General features: G+C 44.9%; 1 protein-coding gene across 3 annotated transcripts in view; it reads right to left on the bottom strand.

The window, feature by feature from the left end:
* MTF1 (metal regulatory transcription factor 1) overlaps positions 1 to 23,942 on the bottom strand; it is a 76,302-nt gene that overhangs the window by 50,969 nt on the left and 1,391 nt on the right. Inside the window, exon 1 of one of the 3 annotated variants that reach the window (XM_056557100.1) lies at positions 3,748 to 4,800. The exons of 1 other annotated variant lie outside the window; for it this stretch is intronic. In XM_056557100.1, the coding sequence (XP_056413075.1) occupies positions 3,748 to 4,161 (414 nt within the window). In that variant the 5' untranslated portion in view covers positions 4,162 to 4,800. Of the gene's footprint in view, positions 1 to 3,747; positions 4,801 to 23,942 lie in introns of those variants that run through there. One more of the 3 variants, XM_056557099.1, reaches the window with a different exon arrangement.

Genomic DNA, 23,942 nt, shown 5'->3' on the forward strand with positions numbered 1-23,942 from the left:
TAATAAAAGAATCACCCCTCTTTTCCCATAAAAAAAAATAAACCTGTGTAAATAAAAATAAACACATGTGGTATAACTGCGTGTGGAAATGTCCGAATTCTAAAAATATATCGTTAATTAAACCGCTCGGTCAATGAGGTGCGCGCAAAAAAATTCCAAAGTCCAAAATAGCGTATTTTTGGTCACTTTTTATATTATGAAAAAATGAATTGTAAAGCGATCAAAAAGTCCGATCAATACAAAAATTGTACCGATAAAAACTTAAGATCACGGCCCAAAAAAAATTATTCCTCATATCGCCCTGTACGCGGAAAAATAAAAAAGTTATAGGGGTCAGAAGATGACATTTTTAAACATATTAATTTTCCTGCAAGTAGTTAGGATTTTTTCCAGAAGTACGACAAAATCAAACCTATATAAGTAGGGTATCATTTTAATCGAATGGACCTACAGAATAATGATAAGGGGTCATTTTTACCGAAAAATGTACTGCGTAGAAACGGAAGCCCCCAAAAGTTACAAAATGAAATTTTTTTCTTCAATTTTGTCGCACAATGAATGTTTTTTTTCCGCTTCACCGTGGATATTTTGGTAAAATGACTAATGTCACTACAAAGTAGAATTGGTGGCGCAAAAAATAAGCCTTCATATGAAATTTTAGGTGCAAAATTTAAAGCGTTATGATTTTTAGAGGTGATGAGGAAAAATGTAAATGCAAAAACGGAAAAACCCTGCATCCTTAAAGGGGTTCTCCGGTGCTTAGACATCTTACCCCCTATGCAAAGCATAGGGGATAAGATGCCTGATTGCGGGAGTCCCACCGCTGGGGACCCCCGTGATCTTGCACGCGGCACCCTGTTTATTATCAGTCCCCGGAGCGTGTTCGCTCCGGTCTGATTACCGGCGACCACAGGGTCGGCGGCATGTGATGTCACGCCTCCGCCCCCGAGTGACGTCATGCTCCGCCCCTCAATGCAAGCCTATGGGAGGGGGCGTGACAACTATCACACGCCGCCGGCCCTGCGGTCGCCGGTAATCAGACCCGGAGCTAACACACTCCGGGGACTGATTATGAACAAGGTGTGGCGTGCAAGATCCCGGGGGTCCCCAGCGGCGGGACTCCCGCAATCAGGCATCTTATCCCTATCCCTAAGCAACGGAGAATCCCTTTAAGGGGTTAACATGTTGGAAGTGGATCTAGTTCGACGTTTTCCAATTCAAACACTATTGTAAAATGTCTCACTGTTTATACTGGACACTATGAATTAGGATTGTTGAATCTTAAACAGATCAGATGTTTTCACTTGTGTTCCCCTGTGCGTTTTTTTATTTTATTTATTTTTTATTAATATATGAATTTTGGATAATGCTATAAAGCTAAGAATTTTTACTTAAACTTCCTGATGCTGGGCAACTTGTTTCTCTCAAGTTATGTTCACACTGAGGAACCCAAAGAGGAATCATTTTGGTCAGGAAAATTTACATTTTTGACATTTTCTCCCCCTTCCACAGAATTGGTGCAGAATTTCCGCGTGGAAATGAACAGACCTAGATGGGGAAAAAATGCTGTGGGAGGGGAAATTCCACACGAAACTCGTTTTGTCAGGAAAAAAAATCCTGTTGACTTCAATAGGCGAATTCTGCCTGAAGAATGAACATGTTCAATGCTCAGGCGGAACAGATTTCCTCAGTGTGAACAGGGCAGCAGAAAGTTTAAGGTCAATGGAACTTTCATTTAAAGGGGTACTCCACTGGAAAACATTTTTCTTTTAAAAGGGGTACTCCCCTGGAGTTGATAAAAGTGGTACTCCGGTGGAATTTTATTAATTTTTTTTTATTTTATTTTTTAATCAACTGGTGCCAGAAAGTTAAAAAGATTTGTAAATTACTTCTATTAAAAAATCTTACTCCTTCCAGTACTTATTAGCTGCTGAATACTACAGAGGAAATTATTTTCTTTTTGGAACACAGAGCTCTCTGCTGACATCACAAGCACAGTGCTCTCTGCTGACATCTCTGTCCATTTTTGGAACTGTCCAGAGTAGGAGAAAATCCACATAGAAAACATCTGCTGCTCTGGACAGTTCTTAAAATGGACATAGATGTCAGCAGAGAGCACTGTGCTCGTGATGTCAGCAGAGAGCTCTGTGTTCCAAAAAGAAAATAATTTCCTCTGTAGTATTCAGCAGCTAATAAGTACTGGAAGGATTAAGATTTTTTAATAGAAGTAATTTACAAATCGGTTTAACTTTCAGGCACCAGTTGATTTAAAAAAAAAAAAAAATGTAAAAATTCCACCGGAGTACCCCTTTATATCAACTGGTGTCAGAAAGTCAAACAGATTTGTAAATTACTTCTATTTAAAAATCTTAATCCTTCCAGTAATTATCAGCTGCTGTATGTTCCAGAGGAAGTTCTTTTCTTTTTGTCTTTTCTGTCTGACCACAGTGCTCTTTACTGACACCTCTGTCTATTTTAGAAACTGTCCAGAGTACAAGAAAATTCCCATAGCCAATCTCTCCTTCTCCGGACAGTTCCTGAAATGGACAGAGGTGTCAGCAGAGAGCACTGGTCAGGCAGAAAGGAAATTCAAAAAGAAAAGAACTTCAGCAGCTAATAAGTACCAGAAGGATTAATATTTTTTTTTATAGAAGTAATTTACAAATCTGTTTAACTTTCTGACACCAGTATATTTAAAATAAAATGTTTTCCACCGGAGTACCCCTTTAAAAGGGTACTCCGCCCCTAGATAAGATGTCAGATCGCCAGGGTCCCGCTGCTGGGGAGCCGTGGGATCCCCGCTGCGGCACCCCGCTCTCATTACAGCACAGAGAGAGTTCGCTCTGCATGTAATGATGGGCAGTACAGGGGCCGGAGCATCGTTACGTCACGGCTCAGCCCCTCGTGACGTCACGGCCCGCCCCTTTCAATACAAGTCTATTGGAGGGGGCGTGGCGATCGTCACGCCCCCTCCCATAGACTTGCATTAAGGGGACGGGCCGTGATGTCACGAGGGGCGGCGCCATAACGTCACGCTGCTTCGTGCCCCGTATCGCCCGTCATTACTCACAGAGCGAATTCGCTCTGTGCTGTAATGAGAGCGGGGTGCCGCAGCGGGGATCCTGGGCTCCCCAGCAGCGGGACCGCGGCGATCTGACATCTTATCCCCTTATCCTTTGGATAGGGGATAAGATGTCTAGGGGTGGAGTACCCCTTTAAGGATGAATTGGAGTGGAATAACAGGTAAATTCCTCTCCAATTCCTCAGTGTGAACATACTCTTTTCTATAGTGAGATGAAAGGCATGCTGATAGACCAATAAACATCAGCACAGCATTTGCCAACAATCTCGTTGGCCTAAACTGGCATTGGAGCCTGTCATCATATAAGAATATAGCTAAGGCATACTCACTATTTATACCGTCAATATGCCTACAAACACCTTACAATAGTAGTCTTAAACTGCGGCCCTCCAGATGTTGCAAAACTTCAACTCCCAGCATGCCCGGACAGCCGTTGGCTGTCCGGGCATGCTGGGAGTTGAAGTTTTGCAAAAACTGGAGGGCCGCAGACTGAGACCACTGCCTTACAACAATCTGCAGGAGTGGGAGTACCATCCTTCGGAGGGGCATATTGGTGGCCTTTCCGGTCACTAGCTCCGTTGTATACTCAGCAGCAGCTACATTCTTCTCATTGGATTAATGGTACCTCTCAATGGAGGGATTCATATAAAACTACTATGCGTTACCTCCTTTTGCTTGGTTTCAGGGCACTCGGAGTGCAGGGTTAATGTGGCCCCCTCAATGTTCCTGGGCATCGGTGTAGAGCCAGGATTAATAGTGAAGTGGATCTGATCTGGAGAAATAATGTGCTGAACATAGCCTTGAGACATGGCGTCCTGATCGGTCATAAGCAACAGGCCTTCCTCATTGGCGGCATCAAGGAACGGTAAGTTGGTGCCAACATTACTGTCATCCTCCTCCTCCTCGTCATCTTCCTCTGACGGCTGTTGGTCCTGCTCTATGAGGACAGTGGTGGTATCATATACCGTGGTGGCTTCTCGTCCTCCTTTATCCAGGAACCACTTCCGCACTTTGTCATCTGGGCAGATGCCATCCTCCTCCATGGACATAAGGGCCAGCTCTGGGCTATTCTCTCCCATTATGAGTCTTATTCTCTGCCAATCTATGGTCTACTGCCAGGGATCCTGAAGATTCACAGACACCTCATATGTGGGGCGCACTTCTCCATTTACATGCCAGCATTCTCCACATAGGACTCCTATACACATTATATGAAGAACAATCCTCACAGGAGGCCAAGGTGAAGCACGGTCCATCTCAGGATCTCAGTGATGCCCCATGGTGGTGAGGAGGGACGTTCTGACATGACCAATGCCTGACCATGTAGAGGATAGGTGATCAGCTAGTAATGTCTACAGCTCCGGCTCTGACCGAGGACTTTAGGGCCCCACGTCCAGCAGGCGGCCGCTGCTCTCCATAGACACGAATGGCACGTCTCACACGGGTCGCCCCTCGCACAGCGGCAGCGTATAAAGCAGCGGAGCTTCACCTTCTCCCCCTACACCAATGGCTTCCACAGACACCTCAGGAAACTGACATCCAGACCCGACTCTTCTCGCTAGCCGTGCCCCGGTGCCCTCAGTTCATTCCTCAACAGCGCCACTTCCTGATCCGCCTTCCTTTCCTGGCTCCTAGGAAGCGACGGAAACCCGAGAGGGACAGACATGAATGAAAGCGTTCACGAGACGTGGTCATCTGACAGAGGGGACAGGAAGTGCTAAGTGGATCACGTGACCTAATGACACTAAGGGGGGAGATCAAAACCTGTGCACAGGAAAAGCCCCATAGCAACCAACACTAGGGGGGGGAGATAAAAACCTGTGCACAGGAAAAGCCCCATAGCAACCAACACTAGGGGGAGATAAAAACCTGTGCACAGGAAAAGCCCCATAGCAACCAACACTAGGGGGAGATAAAAACCTGTGCACAGGAAAAGCCCCATAGCAACCAACACTAGGGGGGGGGAGATAAAAACCTGTGCACAGGAAAAGCCCCATAGCAACCAACACTAGGGGGAGATAAAAACCTGTGCACAGGAAAAGCCCCATAGCAACCAACACTAGGGGGGAGATCAAAACCTGTGCACAGGAAAAGTCCCATAGCAACCAACACTAGGGGGGAGATCAAAACCTGTGCACAGGAAAAGTCCCATAGCAACCAACACTAGGGGGGAGATCAAAACCTGTGCACAGGAAAAGTCCCATAGCAACCAACACTAGGGGGGAGATCAAAACCTGTGCACAGGAAAAGTCCCATAGCAACCAACACTAGGGGGAAGATCAAAACCTGTGCACAGGAAAAGTCCCATAGCAACCAACGCTAAGGGGGAGATCAAAACCTGTGCACAGGAAAAGCCCCATAGCAACCAACACTAGGGGGGGGGGGGGGGGAGATAAAAACCTGTGCACAGGAAAAGCCCCATAGTAACCAACACTAGGGGGGGAGATAAAAACCTGTTCACAGGAAAAGCCCCATAGCAACCAACACTAGGGGGGGGGAGATAAAAACCTGTGCACAGGAAAAGCCCCATAGCAACCAACACTAGGGGAGAGATCAAAACCTGTTCACAGGAAAAGTCCCATAGCAACCAACACTAGGGGGAGATCAAAACCTGTTCACAGGAAAAGTCCCATAGCAACCAACACTAGGGGGGGGGGGGGGGGAGATAAAAACCTGTGCACAGGAAAAGCCCCATAGTAACCAACACTAGGGGGGGAGATAAAAACCTGTTCACAGGAAAAGCCCCATAGCAACCAACACTAGGGGGGGGGGAGATAAAAACCTGTGCACAGGAAAAGCCCCATAGCAACCAACACTAGGGGAGAGATCAAAACCTGTTCACAGGAAAAGTCCCATAGCAACCAACACTAGGGGGAGATCAAAACCTGTTCACAGGAAAAGTCCCATAGCAACCAACACTAGGGGGAGATCAAAACCTGTTCACAGGAAAAGTCCCATAGCAACCAACACTAGGGGGGGAGATCAAAACTTGTGCACAGGAAAAGTCCCATAGCAACCAACACTAGGGGGGAGATCAAAACCTGTGCACAGGAAAAGTCCCATAGCAACCAACACTAGGGGGAGATCAAAACATGTGCACAGGAAAAGCCCCATAGCAACCAACACTAGGAGAGAGATCAAAACCTGTTCACAGGAAAAGTCCCATAGCAACCAACACTAGGGGGAGATCAAAACCTGTGCACAGGAAAAGTCCCATAGCAACCAACACTATGGGAGATCAAAACCTGTTCACAGGAAAAGTCCCATAGCAACCAACACTAGGGGGGAGATCAAAACCTGTGCCCAGGAAAAGCCCCATAGCAACCAACACGGGGAGATCAAAACCTGTGCACAGGAAAAGTCCCATAGCAACCAACACTAGGGGAGAGATCAAAACCTGTTCACAGGAAAAGTCCCATAGCAACCAACATGGGGGAGATCAAAACCTGTGCACAGGAAAAGTCCCATAGCAACCAACACTAGGGGGAGAAAAACATGTGCACAGGAAAAGCCCCATAGCAACCAACACTAGGGGGGGGGGAGATAAAAACCTGTGCACAGGAAAAGCCCCATAGCAACCAACACTAGGGGGAGATAAAAACCTGTGCACAGGAAAAGCCCCATAGCAACCAACACTAGGGGGGAGATCAAAACCTGTGCACAGGAAAAGCCCCATAGCAACCAACACTAGGGGAGAGATCAAAACCTGTTCACAGGAAAAGTCCCATAGCAACCAACACTAGGGGAGATCAAAACCTGTGCACAGGAAAAGTCCCATAGCAACCAACACTAGGGGGGAGATCAAAACTTGTGCACAGGAAAAGACCCATAGCAACCAACACTAGGGGGAGATCAAATCCTGTGCACAGGAAAAGCCCCATAGCAACCAACACTAGGGGGGGGGGGGGAGATAAAAACCTGTGCACAGGAAAAGTCCCATCGCAACCAACAATAGGGGGAAGATCAAAACCTGTGCACAGGATAAGTCCCATAGCAACCAACACTAGGGGGAGATCAAAACCTGTGCACAGGAAAAGTCCCATAGCAACCAACACTAGGGGGAGATCAAAACCTGTGCACAGGAAAAGTCCCATCGCAACCAACAATAGGGGGAAGATCAAAACCTGTGCACAGGATAAGTCCCATAGCAACCAACACTAGGGGGAGATCAAAACCTGTGCACAGGAAAAGTCCCATAGCAACCAACACTAGGGGAGATCAAAACCTGTGCACAGGAAAAGTCCCATAGCAACCAACACTAGGGGGGAGATAAAAACCTGTGCACAGGAAAAGTCCCATAGCAACCAACACTAGGGGGAGATAAAAACCTGTGCACAGGAAAAGTCCCATAGCAACCAACACTAGGGGAGATCAAAACATGTGCACAGGAAAAGTCCCATAGCAACCAACACTAGGGGGGAGATCAAAACTTGTGCACAGGAAAAGTCCCATAGCAACCAACACTAGGGGGGAGATAAAAACCTGTTCACAGGAAAAGTCCCATAGCAACCAACACTAGGGGGGAGATAAAAACCTGTGCACAGGAAAAGTCCCATAGCAACCAACACTAGGGGGGAGATAAAAACCTGTGCACAGGAAAAGTCCCATAGCAACCAACAATAGGGGGAAGATCAAAACCTGTGCACAGGCAAAGTCCCATAGCAACCAACACTAGGGGGAAGATCAAAACCTGTGCACAGGAAAAGTCCCATAGCAACCAACACTAGGGGAGATCAAAACATGTGCACAGGAAAAGTCCCATAGCAACCAACACTAGGGGGGAGATCAAAACTTGTGCACAGGAAAAGCCCCATAGTAACCAACGCTAAGGGGGAGATCAAAACCTGTGCACAGGAAAAGTCCCATATCAACCAACACTAGGGGAGATCAAAACCTGTGCACAGGAAATGTCCCATAGCAACCAACACTAGAGGGGAGATCAAAACCTGTGCACAGGAAAAGTCCCATAGCAACTAACACTAGGGGGAGATCAAAACCTGTGCACAGGAAAAGACCCATAGCAACCAACACTAGGGGAGATCAAAACCTGTGCACAGGAAAAGTCCCATAGCAACCAACACTAGGGGGGGAGATCAAAACCTGTGCACAGGAAAAATCCCATAAAAACCAACACTAGGGGGAGATCAAAACCTGTGCACAGGAAAAGCCCCATAGCAACCAACACTAGGAGAGAGATCAAAACCTGTTCACAGGAAAAGTCCCATAGCAACCAACACTAGGGGGAGATCAAAACCTGTGCACAGGAAAAGTCCCATAGCAACCAACACTAGGGGGAGATCAAAACCTGTTCACAGGAAAAGTCCCATAGCAACCAACACTATGGGAGATCAAAACCTGTTCACAGGAAAAGTCCCATAGCAACCAACACTAGGGGGGAGATCAAAACTTGTGCACAGGAAAAGTCCCATAGCAACCAACACTAGGGGAGAGATCAAAACCTGTTCACAGGAAAAGTCCCATAGCAACCAACATGGGGGAGATCAAAACCTGTGCACAGGAAAAGTCCCATAGCAACCAACACTAGGGGGAGAAAAACATGTGCACAGGAAAAGCCCCATAGCAACCAACACTAGGGGGGGGGGGAGATAAAAACCTGTGCACAGGAAAAGCCCCATAGCAACCAACACTAGGGGGAGATAAAAACCTGTGCACAGGAAAAGCCCCATAGCAACCAACACTAGGGGGGAGATCAAAACCTGTGCACAGGAAAAGCCCCATAGCAACCAACACTAGGGGAGAGATCAAAACCTGTTCACAGGAAAAGTCCCATAGCAACCAACACTAGGGGAGATCAAAACCTGTGCACAGGAAAAGTCCCATAGCAACCAACACTAGGGGGGAGATCAAAACTTGTGCACAGGAAAAGACCCATAGCAACCAACACTAGGGGGAGATCAAATCCTGTGCACAGGAAAAGCCCCATAGCAACCAACACTAGGGGGGGGGGGGGGGGGGGAGATAAAAACCTGTGCACAGGAAAAGTCCCATCGCAACCAACAATAGGGGGAAGATCAAAACCTGTGCACAGGATAAGTCCCATAGCAACCAACACTAGGGCGAGATCAAAACCTGTGCACAGGAAAAGTCCCATAGCAACCAACACTAGGGGAGATCAAAACCTGTGCACAGGAAAAGTCCCATAGCAACCAACACTAGGGGGGAGATAAAAACCTGTGCACAGGAAAAGTCCCATAGCAACCAACACTAGGGGGAGATAAAAACCTGTGCACAGGAAAAGTCCCATAGCAACCAACACTAGGGGAGATCAAAACATGTGCACAGGAAAAGTCCCATAGCAACCAACACTAGGGGGGAGATCAAAACTTGTGCACAGGAAAAGTCCCATAGCAACCAACACTAGGGGGGAGATAAAAACCTGTTCACAGGAAAAGTCCCATAGCAACCAACACTAGGGGGGAGATAAAAACCTGTGCACAGGAAAAGTCCCATAGCAACCAACACTAGGGGGGAGATAAAAACCTGTGCACAGGAAAAGTCCCATAGCAACCAACAATAGGGGGAAGATCAAAACCTGTGCACAGGCAAAGTCCCATAGCAACCAACACTAGGGGGAAGATCAAAACCTGTGCACAGGAAAAGTCCCATAGCAACCAACACTAGGGGAGATCAAAACATGTGCACAGGAAAAGTCCCATAGCAACCAACACTAGGGGGGGAGATCAAAACTTGTGCACAGGAAAAGCCCCATAGTAACCAACGCTAAGGGGGAGATCAAAACCTGTGCACAGGAAAAGTCCCATATCAACCAACACTAGGGGAGATCAAAACCTGTGCACAGGAAATGTCCCATAGCAACCAACACTAGAGGGGAGATCAAAACCTGTGCACAGGAAAAGTCCCATAGCAACTAACACTAGGGGGAGATCAAAACCTGTGCACAGGAAAAGACCCATAGCAACCAACACTAGGGGAGATCAAAACCTGTGCACAGGAAAAGTCCCATAGCAACCAACACTAGGGGGGGAGATCAAAACCTGTGCACAGGAAAAATCCCATAAAAACCAACACTAGGGGGAGATCAAAACCTGTGCACAGGAAAAGACCCATAGCAACCAACACTAGGGGAGATCAAAACCTGTGCACAGGAAAAGCCCCATAGCACCCAACACTAGGGGGGAGATCAAAACCTATGCACAGGAAAAGCCCCATAGCAACCAACCAGATTACGTCTTTAATTTTTCAGGGGCCTGAAAGAAGCAATCTGGTTGGTTGCTACGGGCAACATTTCCTCAGCACAGGGTTTTATAAATGTGTATGTATATTGTTATTTTTTAAGTACAAAGTAGTTGAATTGGAATGGAGAAATTAAAACTGCAGTCTAAAACCTACCAACTCTATGGGGGGAGATTTGTCAAAACCTGTCCAGAGGAAAACCAATCCGATCACTTCTTTCATTTTTGAAAATGCCTCTGAAAAATTAAAGAAGCAATCTGAATGGATACTATGGGCAACTCAGCAACGTTTCCTCTGGACAGGTTTTGATAAATCTCCCCATAAATCTATATAAACGTTGCCACCTTTCAAATAAAAAAATGGCTTTTGTAGTCATTTTTTTAAGCTTTTTGTGGCTATATAACACACGTCTTAAAGGGGTTATCCAGGATTAGGAAAACTGCTGATTTCTTCAAAAAACAGTGCCACACCAAAGTCAGAGTGTGTGTTGTATTGCAACTTAGTTTCATTGAAGTGAATGAAGCCAACTTGTAATACCAAACACAACATAAGGACAGGTGTGGGGTGCTGTTTTTGGAAGAAATTAGCAATTTTTTCTTATATACTTTAAAGGGCACAACTCCTATAGGGTACATTCAGATGAACGGATCCACAGCATATTTTACGCTGCAGATACGCCGCCAAAGGACTGCTACTGGGTGCCTTTAGATGTGCCTGCTCAGAGCGGCAATATGCTGCTACGAGCAGATACACTGTGATGTGTGAGTCATCGCGTGCATGCGCAGTATACTCGCATATCACGGCTGCTCTTGGCCCAGCTCAGGGAGCAGGGGGAGAGGCTGCAATGTGTGCGTGTACACCGCACATGTGTGGCGACTCGCACATCTCAGAATTGTCTCTGCTCATAGCGGCGTCGTTCAGCTCCTAGCAGGCACATCTAAAGGCACCATGTAGGGGTCTTCTGGTACTTGTTTGCATGGAGGTATAGCTCACACTAAGAGTCCTAAAAGCCCCATAGCAACCAACACTGGGGGGGGGGGTGGGGTGGGGGGGGGGGGGGGAGATAAAAACCTGTGCACAGGAAAAGACCCATAGCAACCAACACTAGGGGGGGGAGATAAAAACCTGTGCACAGGAAAAGCCCCATAGCAACCAACACTAGGGGGGGGAGATAAAAACCTGTGCACAGGAAAAGTCCCATAGCAACCAACACTAGGGGGAGATCAAAACCTGTGCACAGGAAAAGCCCCATAGCAACCAACACTAGGGGGAGATAAAAACCTGTGCACAGGAAAAGACCCATAACAACCAACACTAGGGGGGGGGAGATAAAAACCTGTGCACAGGAAAAGCCCCATAGCAACCAACACTAGGGGGGGAGATAAAGACCTGTGCACAGGAAAAGTCCCATAGCAACCAACACTAGGGGGAGATCAAAACCTGTGCACAGGAAAAGCCCCATAGCAACCAACACTAGGGGGAGATAAAAACCTGTGCACAGGAAAAGTCCCATAGCAACCAACACTAGGGGGGGAGATAAAAACCTGTGCACAGGAAAAGTCCCATAGCAACCAACACTAGGGGGAGATCAAAACCTGTGCACAGGAAAAGCCCCATAGCAACCAACACTAGGGGGAGATAAAAACCTGTGCACAGGAAAAGCCCCATAGCAACCAACACTAGGGGGGAGATCAAAACCTGTGCACAGGAAAAGTCCCATAGCAACCAACACTAGGGGGGAGATCAAAACCTGTGCACAGGAAAAGTCCCATAGCAACCAACACTAGGGGGGAGATCAAAACCTGTGCACAGGAAAAGTCCCATAGCAACCAACACTAGGGGGAAGATCAAAACCTGTTCACAGGAAAAGTCCCATAGCAACCAACACTAGGGGGGAGATCAAAACCTGTGCACAGGAAAAGCCCCATAGCAACCAACACTAGGGGGGGGGGGAGATAAAAACCTGTGCACAGGAAAAGCCCCATAGTAACCAACACTAGGGGGGGAGATAAAAACCTGTTCACAGGAAAAGCCCCATAGCAACCAACACTAGGGGGGGGGGGGGGAGATAAAAACCTGTGCACAGGAAAAGCCCCATAGCAACCAACACTAGGGGAGAGATCAAAACCTGTTCACAGGAAAAGTCCCATAGCAACCAACACTAGGGGAGATCAAAACCTGTTCACAGGAAAAGTCCCATAGCAACCAACACTAGGGGGAGATCAAAACCTGTTCACAGGAAAAGTCCCATAGCAACCAACACTAGGGGGGGAGATCAAAACTTGTGCACAGGAAAAGTCCCATAGCAACCAACACTAGGGGGGAGATCAAAACCTGTGCACAGGAAAAGTCCCATAGCAACCAACACTAGGGGGAGATCAAAACATGTGCACAGGAAAAGCCCCATAGCAACCAACACTAGGAGAGAGATCAAAACCTGTTCACATCAAAAGTCCCATAGCAACCAACACTAGGGGGAGATCAAAACCTGTGCACAGGAAAAGTCCCATAGCAACCAACACTAGGGGGAGATCAAAACCTGTTCACAGGAAAAGTCCCATAGCAACCAACACTATGGGAGATCAAAACCTGTTCACAGGAAAAGTCCCATAGCAACCAACACTAGGGGGGAGATCAAAACTTGTGCACAGGAAAAGTCCCATAGCAACCAACACTAGGGGGGAGATCAAAACCTGTGCCCAGGAAAAGCCCCATAGCAACCAACACGGGGAGATCAAAACCTGTGCACAGGAAAAGTCCCATAGCAACCAACACTAGGGGAGAGATCAAAACCTGTTCACAGGAAAAGTCCCATAGCAACCAACATGGGGGAGATCAAAACCTGTGCACAGGAAAAGTCCCATAGCAACCAACACTAGGGGGAGAAAAACATGTGCACAGGAAAAGCCCCATAGCAACCAACACTAGGGGGGGGGGAGATAAAAACCTGTGCACAGGAAAAGCCCCATAGCAACCAACACTAGGGGGAGATAAAAACCTGTGCACAGGAAAAGCCCCATAGCAACCAACACTAGGGGGGAGATCAAAACTTGTGCACAGGAAAAGCCCCATAGTAACCAACGCTAAGGGGGAGATCAAAACCTGTTCACAGGAAAAGTCCCATAGCAACCAACACTAGGGGAGATCAAAACCTGTGCACAGGAAAAGTCCCATAGCAACCAACACTAGGGGGGAGATCAAAACTTGTGCACAGGAAAAGACCCATAGCAACCAACACTAGGGGGAGATCAAATCCTGTGCACAGGAAAAGCCCCATAGCAACCAACACTAGGGGGGGGGGGGGAGATAAAAACCTGTGCACAGGAAAAGTCCCATCGCAACCAACAATAGGGGGAAGATCAAAACCTGTGCACAGGATAAGTCCCACAGCAACCAACACTAGGGGGAGATCAAAACCTGTGCACAGGAAAAGTCCCATAGCAACCAACACTAGGGGAGATCAAAACCTGTGCACAGGAAAAGTCCCATAGCAACCAACACTAGGGGGGAGATAAAAACCTGTTCACAGGAAAAGTCCCATAGCAACCAACACTAGGGGGGAGATAAAAACCTGTGCACAGGAAAAGTCCCATAGCAACCAACAATAGGGGGAAGATCAAAACCTGTGCACAGGAAAAGTCCCATAGCAACCAACACTAGGGGAGATCAAAACATGTGCACAGGAAAAGTCCCATAGCAACCAACACTAGGGGGGAGATCAAAACTTGTGCACAGGAAAAGTCCCATAGCAACCAACACTAGGGGGGAGATAAAAACCTGTTCACAGGAAAAGTCCCATAGCAACCAACACTAGGGGGGAGATAAAAACCTGTGCACAGGAAAAGTCCCATAGCAACCAACACTAGGGGGGAGATAAAAACCTGTGCACAGGAAAAGTCCCATAGCAACCAACAATAGGGGGAAGATCAAAACCTGTGCACAGGCAAAGTCCCATAGCAACCAACACTAGGGGGAAGATCAAAACCTGTGCACAGGAAAAGTCCCATAGCAACCAACACTAGGGGAGATCAAAACATGTGCACAGGAAAAGTCCCATAGCAACCAACACTAGGGGGGAGATCAAAACTTGTGCACAGGAAAAGCCCCATAGTAACCAACGCTAAGGGGGAGATCAAAACCTGTGCACAGGAAAAGTCCCATATCAACCAACACTAGGGGAGATCAAAACCTGTGCACAGGAAATGTCCCATAGCAACCAACACTAGAGGGGAGATCAAAACCTGTGCACAGGAAAAGTCCCATAGCAACTAACACTAGGGGGAGATCAAAACCTGTGCACAGGAAAAGACCCATAGCAACCAACACTAGGGGAGATCAAAACCTGTGCACAGGAAAAGTCCCATAGCAACCAACACTAGGGGGGGGAGATCAAAACCTGTGCACAGGAAAAATCCCATAAAAACCAACACTAGGGGGAGATCAAAACCTGTGCACAGGAAAAGACCCATAGCAACCAACACTAGGGGAGATCAAAACCTGTGCACAGGAAAAGCCCCATAGCACCCAACACTAGGGGGGAGATCAAAACCTATGCACAGGAAAAGCCCCATAGCAACCAACCAGATTACGTCTTTAATTTTTCAGGGGCCTGAAAGAAGCGATCTGGTTGGTTGCTACGGGCAACATTTCCTCAGCACAGGGTTTTATAAATGTGTATGTATATTGTTATTTTTTAAGTACAAAGTTGTTGAATTGGAATGGAGAAATTAAAACTGCAGTCTAAAACCTACCAACTCTATGGGGGGAGATTTGTCAAAACCTGTCCAGAGGAAAACCAATCCGATCACTTCTTTCATTTTTGAAAATGCCTCTGAAAAATTAAAGAAGCAATCTGAATGGATACTATGGGCAACTCAGCAACGTTTCCTCTGGACAGGTTTTGATAAATCTCCCCATAAATCTATATAAACGTTGCCACCTTTCAAATAAAAAAATGGCTTTTGTAGTCATTTTTTTAAGCTTTTTGTGGCTATATAACACACGTCTTAAAGGGGTTATCCAGGATTAGGAAAACTGCTGATTTCTTCAAAAAACAGTGCCACACCAAAGTCAGAGTGTGTGTTGTATTGCAACTTAGTTTCATTGAAGTGAATGAAGCCAACTTGTAATACCAAACACAACATAAGGACAGGTGTGGGGTGCTGTTTTTGGAAGAAATTAGCAATTTTTTCTTATATACTTTAAAGGGCACAACTCCTATAGGGTACATTCAGATGAACGGATCCACAGCATATTTTACGCTGCAGATACGCCGCCAAAGGACTGCTACTGGGTGCCTTTAGATGTGCCTGCTCAGAGCGGCAACATGCTGCTACGAGCAGATACACTGTGATGTGTGAGTCACCGCGTGCATGCGCAGTATACTCGCATATCACGGCTGCTCTTGGCCCAGCTCAGGGAGAAGGGGGAGAGGCTGCAATGTGTGCGTGTACACCGCACATGTGTGGCGACTCGCACATCTCAGAATTGTCTCTGCTCATAGCGGCGTCGTTCAGCTCCTAGCAGGCACATCTAAAGGCACCATGTAGGGGTCTTCTGGTACTTGTTTGCATGGAGGTATAGCTCACACTAAGAGTCCTTATTCATTGGCTGAGCATGTAATAGGGGATCTTCCTCTGTAATATGGAATGTGCAAATGATCGCCATAGAGGGTGGCAGGAACAATCCACCAACTGATAATGAAGCCCTCCCTGCACAACGCCCCAGCCATCCAACAGGTTCTGTAAACAACCACCGATATATGTCTTGCATGCATATCAGGAGACAAAGTTATTAGGATGCCAAAAAACAGTCAATTGTTTGTTATAATAAAGAACGCTGTTTGAAATCGCCTAGAATTTTGGCATCCTTATAACTTTGTCTCCTGATCCAGCAACCGCCAAACAAGTGTCCTTTTCTCTCAAACCTCTCCAAGAGTGCGGATCTCTACATTGCTACACAGCCCCAGGACACTGGGCACGGACAGACACGGGCTGCTGCCGATTCCTCCATAAGGCTGATGACGGTGTTGTGCTCGAAGCGTAACACATCAAGGTGAGCAGTTATATTACATACACATTTTATATCTGCCGCCACGAGGTAAAGGCACAGGATGCACCGGAGCATGTCCCTATTTTTTCTTCTTGTGATGTCTGATTGCGGGGGTCCCGCTGCTGGGGACCCCTGGGATCTCGGCTGCGGCACCTCTCTGTCATTACTGCACAGAGCAAACTCGCTCTGTGCGTAATGACGGGCGATACAGGGGCCGGAGCATAATGCAAGTCAATGGAAGGGGGCGTGACAGCCACCACGCCCCCACCCATAGACTTGTATTAAGGGGGGGCGGACCGTGACGTCACAAGGGCGGAGCCATTACGTCACAATGCTCCGGGGCCCCTATATCGCCCGTCATTACGCACAGAGCGAGTTTGCTCTGTGCAGTAATGACAGCGGGGTGCCGCAGCAGAGATCCCGGGGTCCCCAGCAGAGGGACCCCCGCAATCAGACATCTTATCCCCTATCCTTTGGATAGGGGATAAGATGTCTAGGGGCGGAGTACCCCTTTAAGGGTTCAGGTCCCATTCTTTGTGTATATCCGGGCACTGCAGTTGTGCCGAACAGTCAATCGATAGGGATGCCATGTGTCAGCACTTGGTGGCCTAATGTTTGCCCAGAAAACGCCTGTAAGATTGCCCATTTTTCCAGCTAATCTGTTTACTTGCTGCTCCCATCCCTTAACAGGATGCATAAAAATAAAATATATAGGGGTCAGATTAAGGTGATGCTCAGCAATATAAACCATTTTATTAGCGGTAGAAAACAACCAAAACTATATAAATGTAGTATCGGTTTAATTATACTGACCTGAAGAATAAGGATAACAGGCTACATTATATGGTAAAATCAAGGGTGCCAATAAAAACTGCAACTTGTCCTGCAAAAATAAAATAAATAAGCCCTTATATGGCATAATCTACTGAAAAATAAAACATTATGGATCTTAAACTTGGGGAAAAATTGTAAACAAAATAAGAAATTTGTTTTTTAATATACAGTCATGGCCGTAAATGTTGGCACTAGAGATGAGCAAACTTACAGTAAATTCGATTTGTCACAAACTTCTCGGCTCGGCAGTTGATGGCTTTTCCTGCGTAAATTAGTTCAGCCTACAGGTGCTCCGGTGGGCTGGAAAAGGTGGATACAGTCCTAGGAAAGAGTCTCCTAGGACTGTATCCACCTTTTCCAGCCCACCGGAAAGCAGAACTAATTTATGCAGGAAAAGTCATCAACTGTCGAGCGGAGAAGTTCGTGACGAATTGAATTTATTGTAAGTTCGCTCATCTCTAGTTGGCACCCCTGAAATTTTTCAAGAAAATTAAGTATTTCTCACAGAAAAGGATTGCAGTAACGCGTTTTGCTAGACACATGTTTATTCCCTTTGTGTATATTGGAACTAAACCAAAAAAGGGAGGAAAAAAAGCAAACTGACATAAATGTCACACCAAACTCCAAAAATGGGCTGGACAAAATTGCTCCAGGTCTGTCTTAGGGTACGTTCACATGAGCGGCTTCACAGCGTACTTTACGCTGCGGATCCGCCACTGAAGGACCCTCTGTATTCTGCCTTCACATGTGACTGCTCGTTGCGGCAATATGCCGCTACATGCAGACACACTGAGATGATGTGCGAGTCGCCGCGCATGCGCGGTGTACTCGCACGCATCGCGGCCGCTCCCCCTGCTCAATGAGCCAGGCCGAGAGCTGCCGCGATGTGCAAGTATACTGCGCATGCACGCAGGCACTCGCACTGTGTCTGCTCGTAGCGGCGTATTGCCGCTACGAGCAGGCACATGTGAAGGCAGAATACAGAGGGTCCTTCAGCAGCCGATCCACAGCAAAATACGCTGCGAAAATCCACTTGTGTGAACGTACCCTTAGGCTAAGCTTCCACTTGTTTTTTTTGTCTTGCGTTTTTTGGTTTAAAAAAACGCCAGTGCAATTTCCTGCGTCTGGCGTTTTTCCTGGCATTTTTTCATTTGTGTGGAAATTGAATTTTTTCCCCCTTTCGCGTTTTTTTTGGTACCCAAAATTAGTTGGGTACCCCCCAAAAAAAGGATGCAGTACTGTAGTGATGGAATTTTTTTTTATTTAACTATATCTTTTATAACAGCAACAGGAGAATACAGCAGCACACTGCTAGCACAAAGATATAGATAAAACATGAGTATATAGATAAAACATGAAAAGCTATACAGCTGTAGTGCAATAAATGAAAATATAAAATTATGAAACAGTGTTTCCATGTTGGCTCTTGCACCCCACCCACCTCTATCAGGAGTATATAAGGTGCCTTGGATGTTTCAGATCTTGCAATGCCTGCTGAACTGTTCACACAGAGGCATATTCATAGTGTAGGGTCCGTCCCAAAATGAGGTCATCTTGCCGTGGTGGGACGGTCCAAGCTATTTGGCCGCCAAATTGGCAAGCTAAGTACCTCACTGTTTCATAATTTCATATTTTCATTTATTGCACTACAGCTGTATAGCTTTTTAGGTTTTATCTATATACTCATGTTTCATCTATATATTCATGTTTTATCTATATCTTTGTGCTAGCAGTGTGCTGCTGTATTCTCCTGTTGCTGTATATTTAGCCCAGCAGCCTGCACCTGTAAGCCAGGTCCATATAATAGTTTGGAATCATTAGTGCTGGCCAACTTATTCTTTGTTTATATCTTTTATAACAACATTTTAATAAAGTGTGTGTGTTTCACTTTTTTCCCCTCTCTTTTTTGACATTTTTTAGGTAGTACTACTACTCCCAGCATGGAACACACTGTTCCATGATGGGAGTAGTAGTACCTGTACTAATAGCCATATTGCCCGATGCGATCGCCCATAATATAGCAGAGATGTGAAGTGGCTCTATACAGCGCTCGCATCTCTGCTCTGTACTCCGGCCAGTGATCTGAATAGAACATCACTCATTCATATTTTCTGCCCAGAGTGGTGATTGGCCGGATGGTTGTAGCCAATCACAGCTCTCAGAGGGAAATATGATTGAGTGATGTTCTATTCACATCATTGGCCGGAGTATAGTGCAAAGATGCTTTATAGAGCAGGTCCACATCTCTGCAATAGAAAGGACGATCACAGCGGATGTCAGGAGTGATACCTGCTGTGATCTGTCTATTAATGCAGGAACTACTACTCCCATTATGGAGCACGCTCTGTTCCATGTTGGAAGCAGTAGTACCTGCAGTTAAGGAAAGATCACAGCGGATGTCACTCCTGACACCCACTGTGATCCTCCTGTATAATGTATAGATGCAGCTGGCCGCTCTTCTATGGTCCCCTGCACTGACTTATATATACACCTATTCATATTTCCCACAGAGTTGTGAATGGCTGGAACCATCTGACCAATCACAGCTCTCTGCGGGAAATATGAATAGGTGTATATATAAGTCAGTGCAGGGGACCATAGAAGAGCAGCCGGCCCATTATGGAACAGTGTGTGTTCCATGCTGGGAGTAGTAGTACCACCTAAAAAATAAATAAAAAGTGAAAAACACACACACTACATTTATTCTTGTCGACTATATTTTTTGTGCCCTGGCCGCCCACATAAATTGATCCCTGTTTAAAAATTAATAAAAAATGTTATAAAAAAGATAAATTTCGTTAAATACAATTTTTTCCATAACTACTGTATCTTTTTTTATAAATATTTTTTTAATGGTACCCTACGAAATTTTATTTAAAAAGGTATCTCCATCACTTTTTTGGATTGCTAAAGTCCAAAAGAGAATAAAAACCGCCTGAAAAAATGCCAAAGTTAAAACCCACATGGCGTCTTTCTTGGCGTTTTTTTTACTCCCATAGACTTCTATGGGAGAAAAACACCATGATTTCAGGGAAAAAAACACCAGTGGCTTAACATGCTGCAATTCTGCAAAACCACCAAGGAGCTGAAAAACGCCAAAAAAGAGTGAAAAAACACCAAAAGGATAAAAAAAAAAAAAAAAACGCCAAACTGAAAAACGCCAAGTGGAAAAAGAATAACAGCTAACATCTGGCCACAGCGTTTTTTGGCCAAAAAAATGCCATGCGGCAGAATTGGCGTCCCCCCCCCAAAAAAAAAACAAGTAGAAACTTAGCCTTATTGGAAGGGCGCCTTTTCCCAACAGCAATATTAATATCTCTCCACAGGTGTTCAATGGGATTTAGATCTGGACTCATTGCTGGCCGCTTCAGAACTCTCCAGCGCTTTTTTGCCATCCATTTCTGGGTGCTTTTTTACGTATGTTTGGTGTCATTGTCCTGCTGGAAGACCCAAGATCTCGGATGCAAACCCAGCTTTCTGACACTGGGCTGTACTAAAATCCGTTGGTAATCCTCAGATTTCATGATGCCTTGCACACATTCAAGGCACCCAGTGCCAGAGGCAGCAAAACAACCCAAAACATCATTGAACCTCCACCATATTTCACTGTAGGTATTGTGTTCTTTTCTTTGTAGGCCTCATGCCATTTTCGGTAAACAGTAAAATGATGTGCTTTACCAAAAAGCTCTATCTTGGTCTCATCTGTCCACAAGATGTTTTCCCAGAAGGATTTTGGCTTACTCAAGTTCTTTTTGGCGAAGTGTAGTCTTGCTTTTGTTATATCTCTGTGTCAGCAGTGGGGTCCTCCTGGGTCTCCTGCCATGGCGTTTCATTTCTTTTAAATGTCAACTGATAGTTTGCGCTAACACTGATGCTCCCTGAGCCTGCAGGACAGCTTGAATATGTTTGGAACTTGTTTGGGGCTGCTTATCCACCATCTGGACTATCCTGAGTTGACACCTTTCAATTTTTCTCTTCCGTCCACACTCAGGGAGATAAGCTACAGTGCCATGGGTTGCAAACTTCTTCATAATGTTGCGGACTGTGGACAAAGGCAAATCTAGATCTCTGGAGATGGACTTGTAACCTTGAGATTGTTGATATTTTTCCACAAATGTGTTACTGCAATCCTTTTCTGTGAGAAATACTTCATTTTCTTGAAAAATGTCAGGGGTGCCAACATTTATGGCCATGACTGTATAAATATATATTTTTTTCTTCCCCTGTGGCAGGAAGTGGTTAAATAAGCCCTTTTTTTGCCAGCCTTGGCTTTATATTCACAATGGTGTATAGGACTTGTCCAGTCTCTACATAATCAAAATCCTAATCCTTATGACTGCTTAGATGAATTGGTAACAGACATTTTATGGCATCTTTATTTTAGGGAACTCTAGCTGTCATAACATTTTAAAAAGGGTTGTATATCAGAGTACATCCTAAGGCCCCTATCACACTGCTGGTATGCTCTGGCAAATTGGGCCGTCAAACTCCCTTTTTTATTTATTTTTTGCATTTTGCCGGACGTAATTTTGCCGAAGCATGCCGGCAAATAACGGATCCCGATTGACCCCATTGTATTCAATAGCAGGAACAAAAAAGATAAGTAATAATGAAAAAAACAAACAAACATTAAAATATGAAGAAAAAAAATATTATATTATTATTATTATTTTTTATTTAGTTCTTCCAAGGCCCTTTCTGCTTTTACTAAAACTCATGAACCTTACGCAGCAGCTAAAGGGTCTTTACAGTGTACACATATTCACATATTTGGCATTGCTAGCCATGTGAGAACTAGTGGATTCATTTTTGCAATTAAATATCATTTATGGAATAAATTAGCTTAAGACCCGTTTACAATTGTTGGTCACCCAGTGGCGTTTCCCTCTGACGCTGTAGAAAAGAAGCACTGGAGGGAAACTGATTGTAGAACTGATCCCTATCATTTGAACGGGACAGTTAACATTCATGCGCGTCTCAAGTGGGAGGCCGTGAACATGCCGTGGAGGTGGCCATCGGATGTGCGGTCGCACATCCCCATATTCCACCTCCACGGCTTTAGGCTGTTTACCATGCACCAACTCTACAGCAATCTTTGATCTGATGAAGGTCAATGTTTGACCGAAACGTTATCTCTTGTTTTGGATTGCACATGAAATAAACCTCACATTCGCAGCATTTGAGTGCCAAGTCTTTTTTCTATGATTTTAAGGAGTGGGATCCTACTTGAGCACCAACTATTTAATCAAGAGTGCCATATTCTACTACTAGTAATAACCCCTGTGATGTAAGAAAGTTACAAAGTGTGATAGACAGAAGACCTTTTTTTCTTATAATTAATCCTTTCATGACCAGATGTTTTGGATTTTAATGTATTTTTTTTTGTCTTTCTTTCTTCTTTTGGTTAGTCTGCCCCAATTCTGATGCCACAACTGATGACAACGTGCATCAGTTGTTTAGCATATGGGGTTATTGCCATCTGGACCTGGTGATCTTTTTTTTTTTTTTTAGGTGGAACTGCACATTTTCATGTGAACAAAGCCCTGTAGACACTGATACAGTGGAGTTCTGTAACATGTCTCACTGTATGAAATATAAATCAATAAGACAGAAACAAATTTATAATTAAATATTTATTCTCTATTAGTATTTTATGGTATGTTCACACTGGGTTTTTGTCTCCATTTTACTGTTTCTGTTACAGTATATTAATTTACTATATATTAAAATGTAGTCATACAGCAAAAAAAGGTATATATTTGTATTATGTGCGTCTAAGGTAATCCTGAGCATTCTTAAGCATCCGTTAACATGTTTACTTCAAATGTGTAAAACGTATATGTTAAACTGAAACAAAAACGCAGAAACACAGTGTGAACCCACCCTTACAGGTCTGTAATTTAAACCAACATTTTAAAATAGTTCCCTTTCTGTATTAATACAAACATTAAATAAAATAATTAAAGACATCTTAAGTGTCTTACAAACACATACAAAATAGAAAATGTCTGTACAAAGCCTTGTCAGCAGAACAGTTTACAATGAAGAATAAAAATTCTGAAATTTTGATTTATATCAAAAGTGGCACAACTTAGCACAAGTAAAACATTTCTACAGATGACTTTACAGTCTAAAAATACATATTATGTATGTCTCAAAGAGTTTATTCATCCAGCATGGACAATAAAGGATATGCAGTATATTATTTAGCTAACAATAATTTCAGGTTTTAATAAGCTGGCTGACTTATTGTGACAATATACAACCATCAACTTATTTCTGCTACTTAGTTACCTGTCAGTGATGCATACTGAGTCAGTGAGACAATTGTAGTCTATGAGCAGAAGATTACATTTGGCCATGCAGTACAGTGTAGTTAATGTTTCTCATATGTGAGTAAACCCTTCATCAGGGGATAAAATAATACTAACCATTTTTATCATTTCTCTGTTTTACCACATACACTTACCAGCTCATTCGAAGACCCTGTGCAGTTTGGTCGAGGAGTCATATATAGATCTACACCAGTGCCAGTAACAGACAGCTGAGTATTTATGTGGACAAACAGAGAAAGAGAGCACCATAGACTTTATAAGTATATTAGGAAAATTCTCCAAATCATTTATACTCCTGATTTCTTCTTAAACAATGTTCTGTTTGGTACGCTGTAAACAATCTTAAAGGAGCCATCCAGAAGTAGAAAACTGAACTGATTTCTTCAAAAAACAGAGCCACACCTGTCATCAGGATGTTTACGGTA

The sequence above is a fragment of the Hyla sarda genome, chromosome 2 (genome assembly GCF_029499605.1).
Source record: "Hyla sarda isolate aHylSar1 chromosome 2, aHylSar1.hap1, whole genome shotgun sequence".
NCBI lineage: Eukaryota > Metazoa > Chordata > Amphibia > Anura > Hylidae > Hyla > Hyla sarda.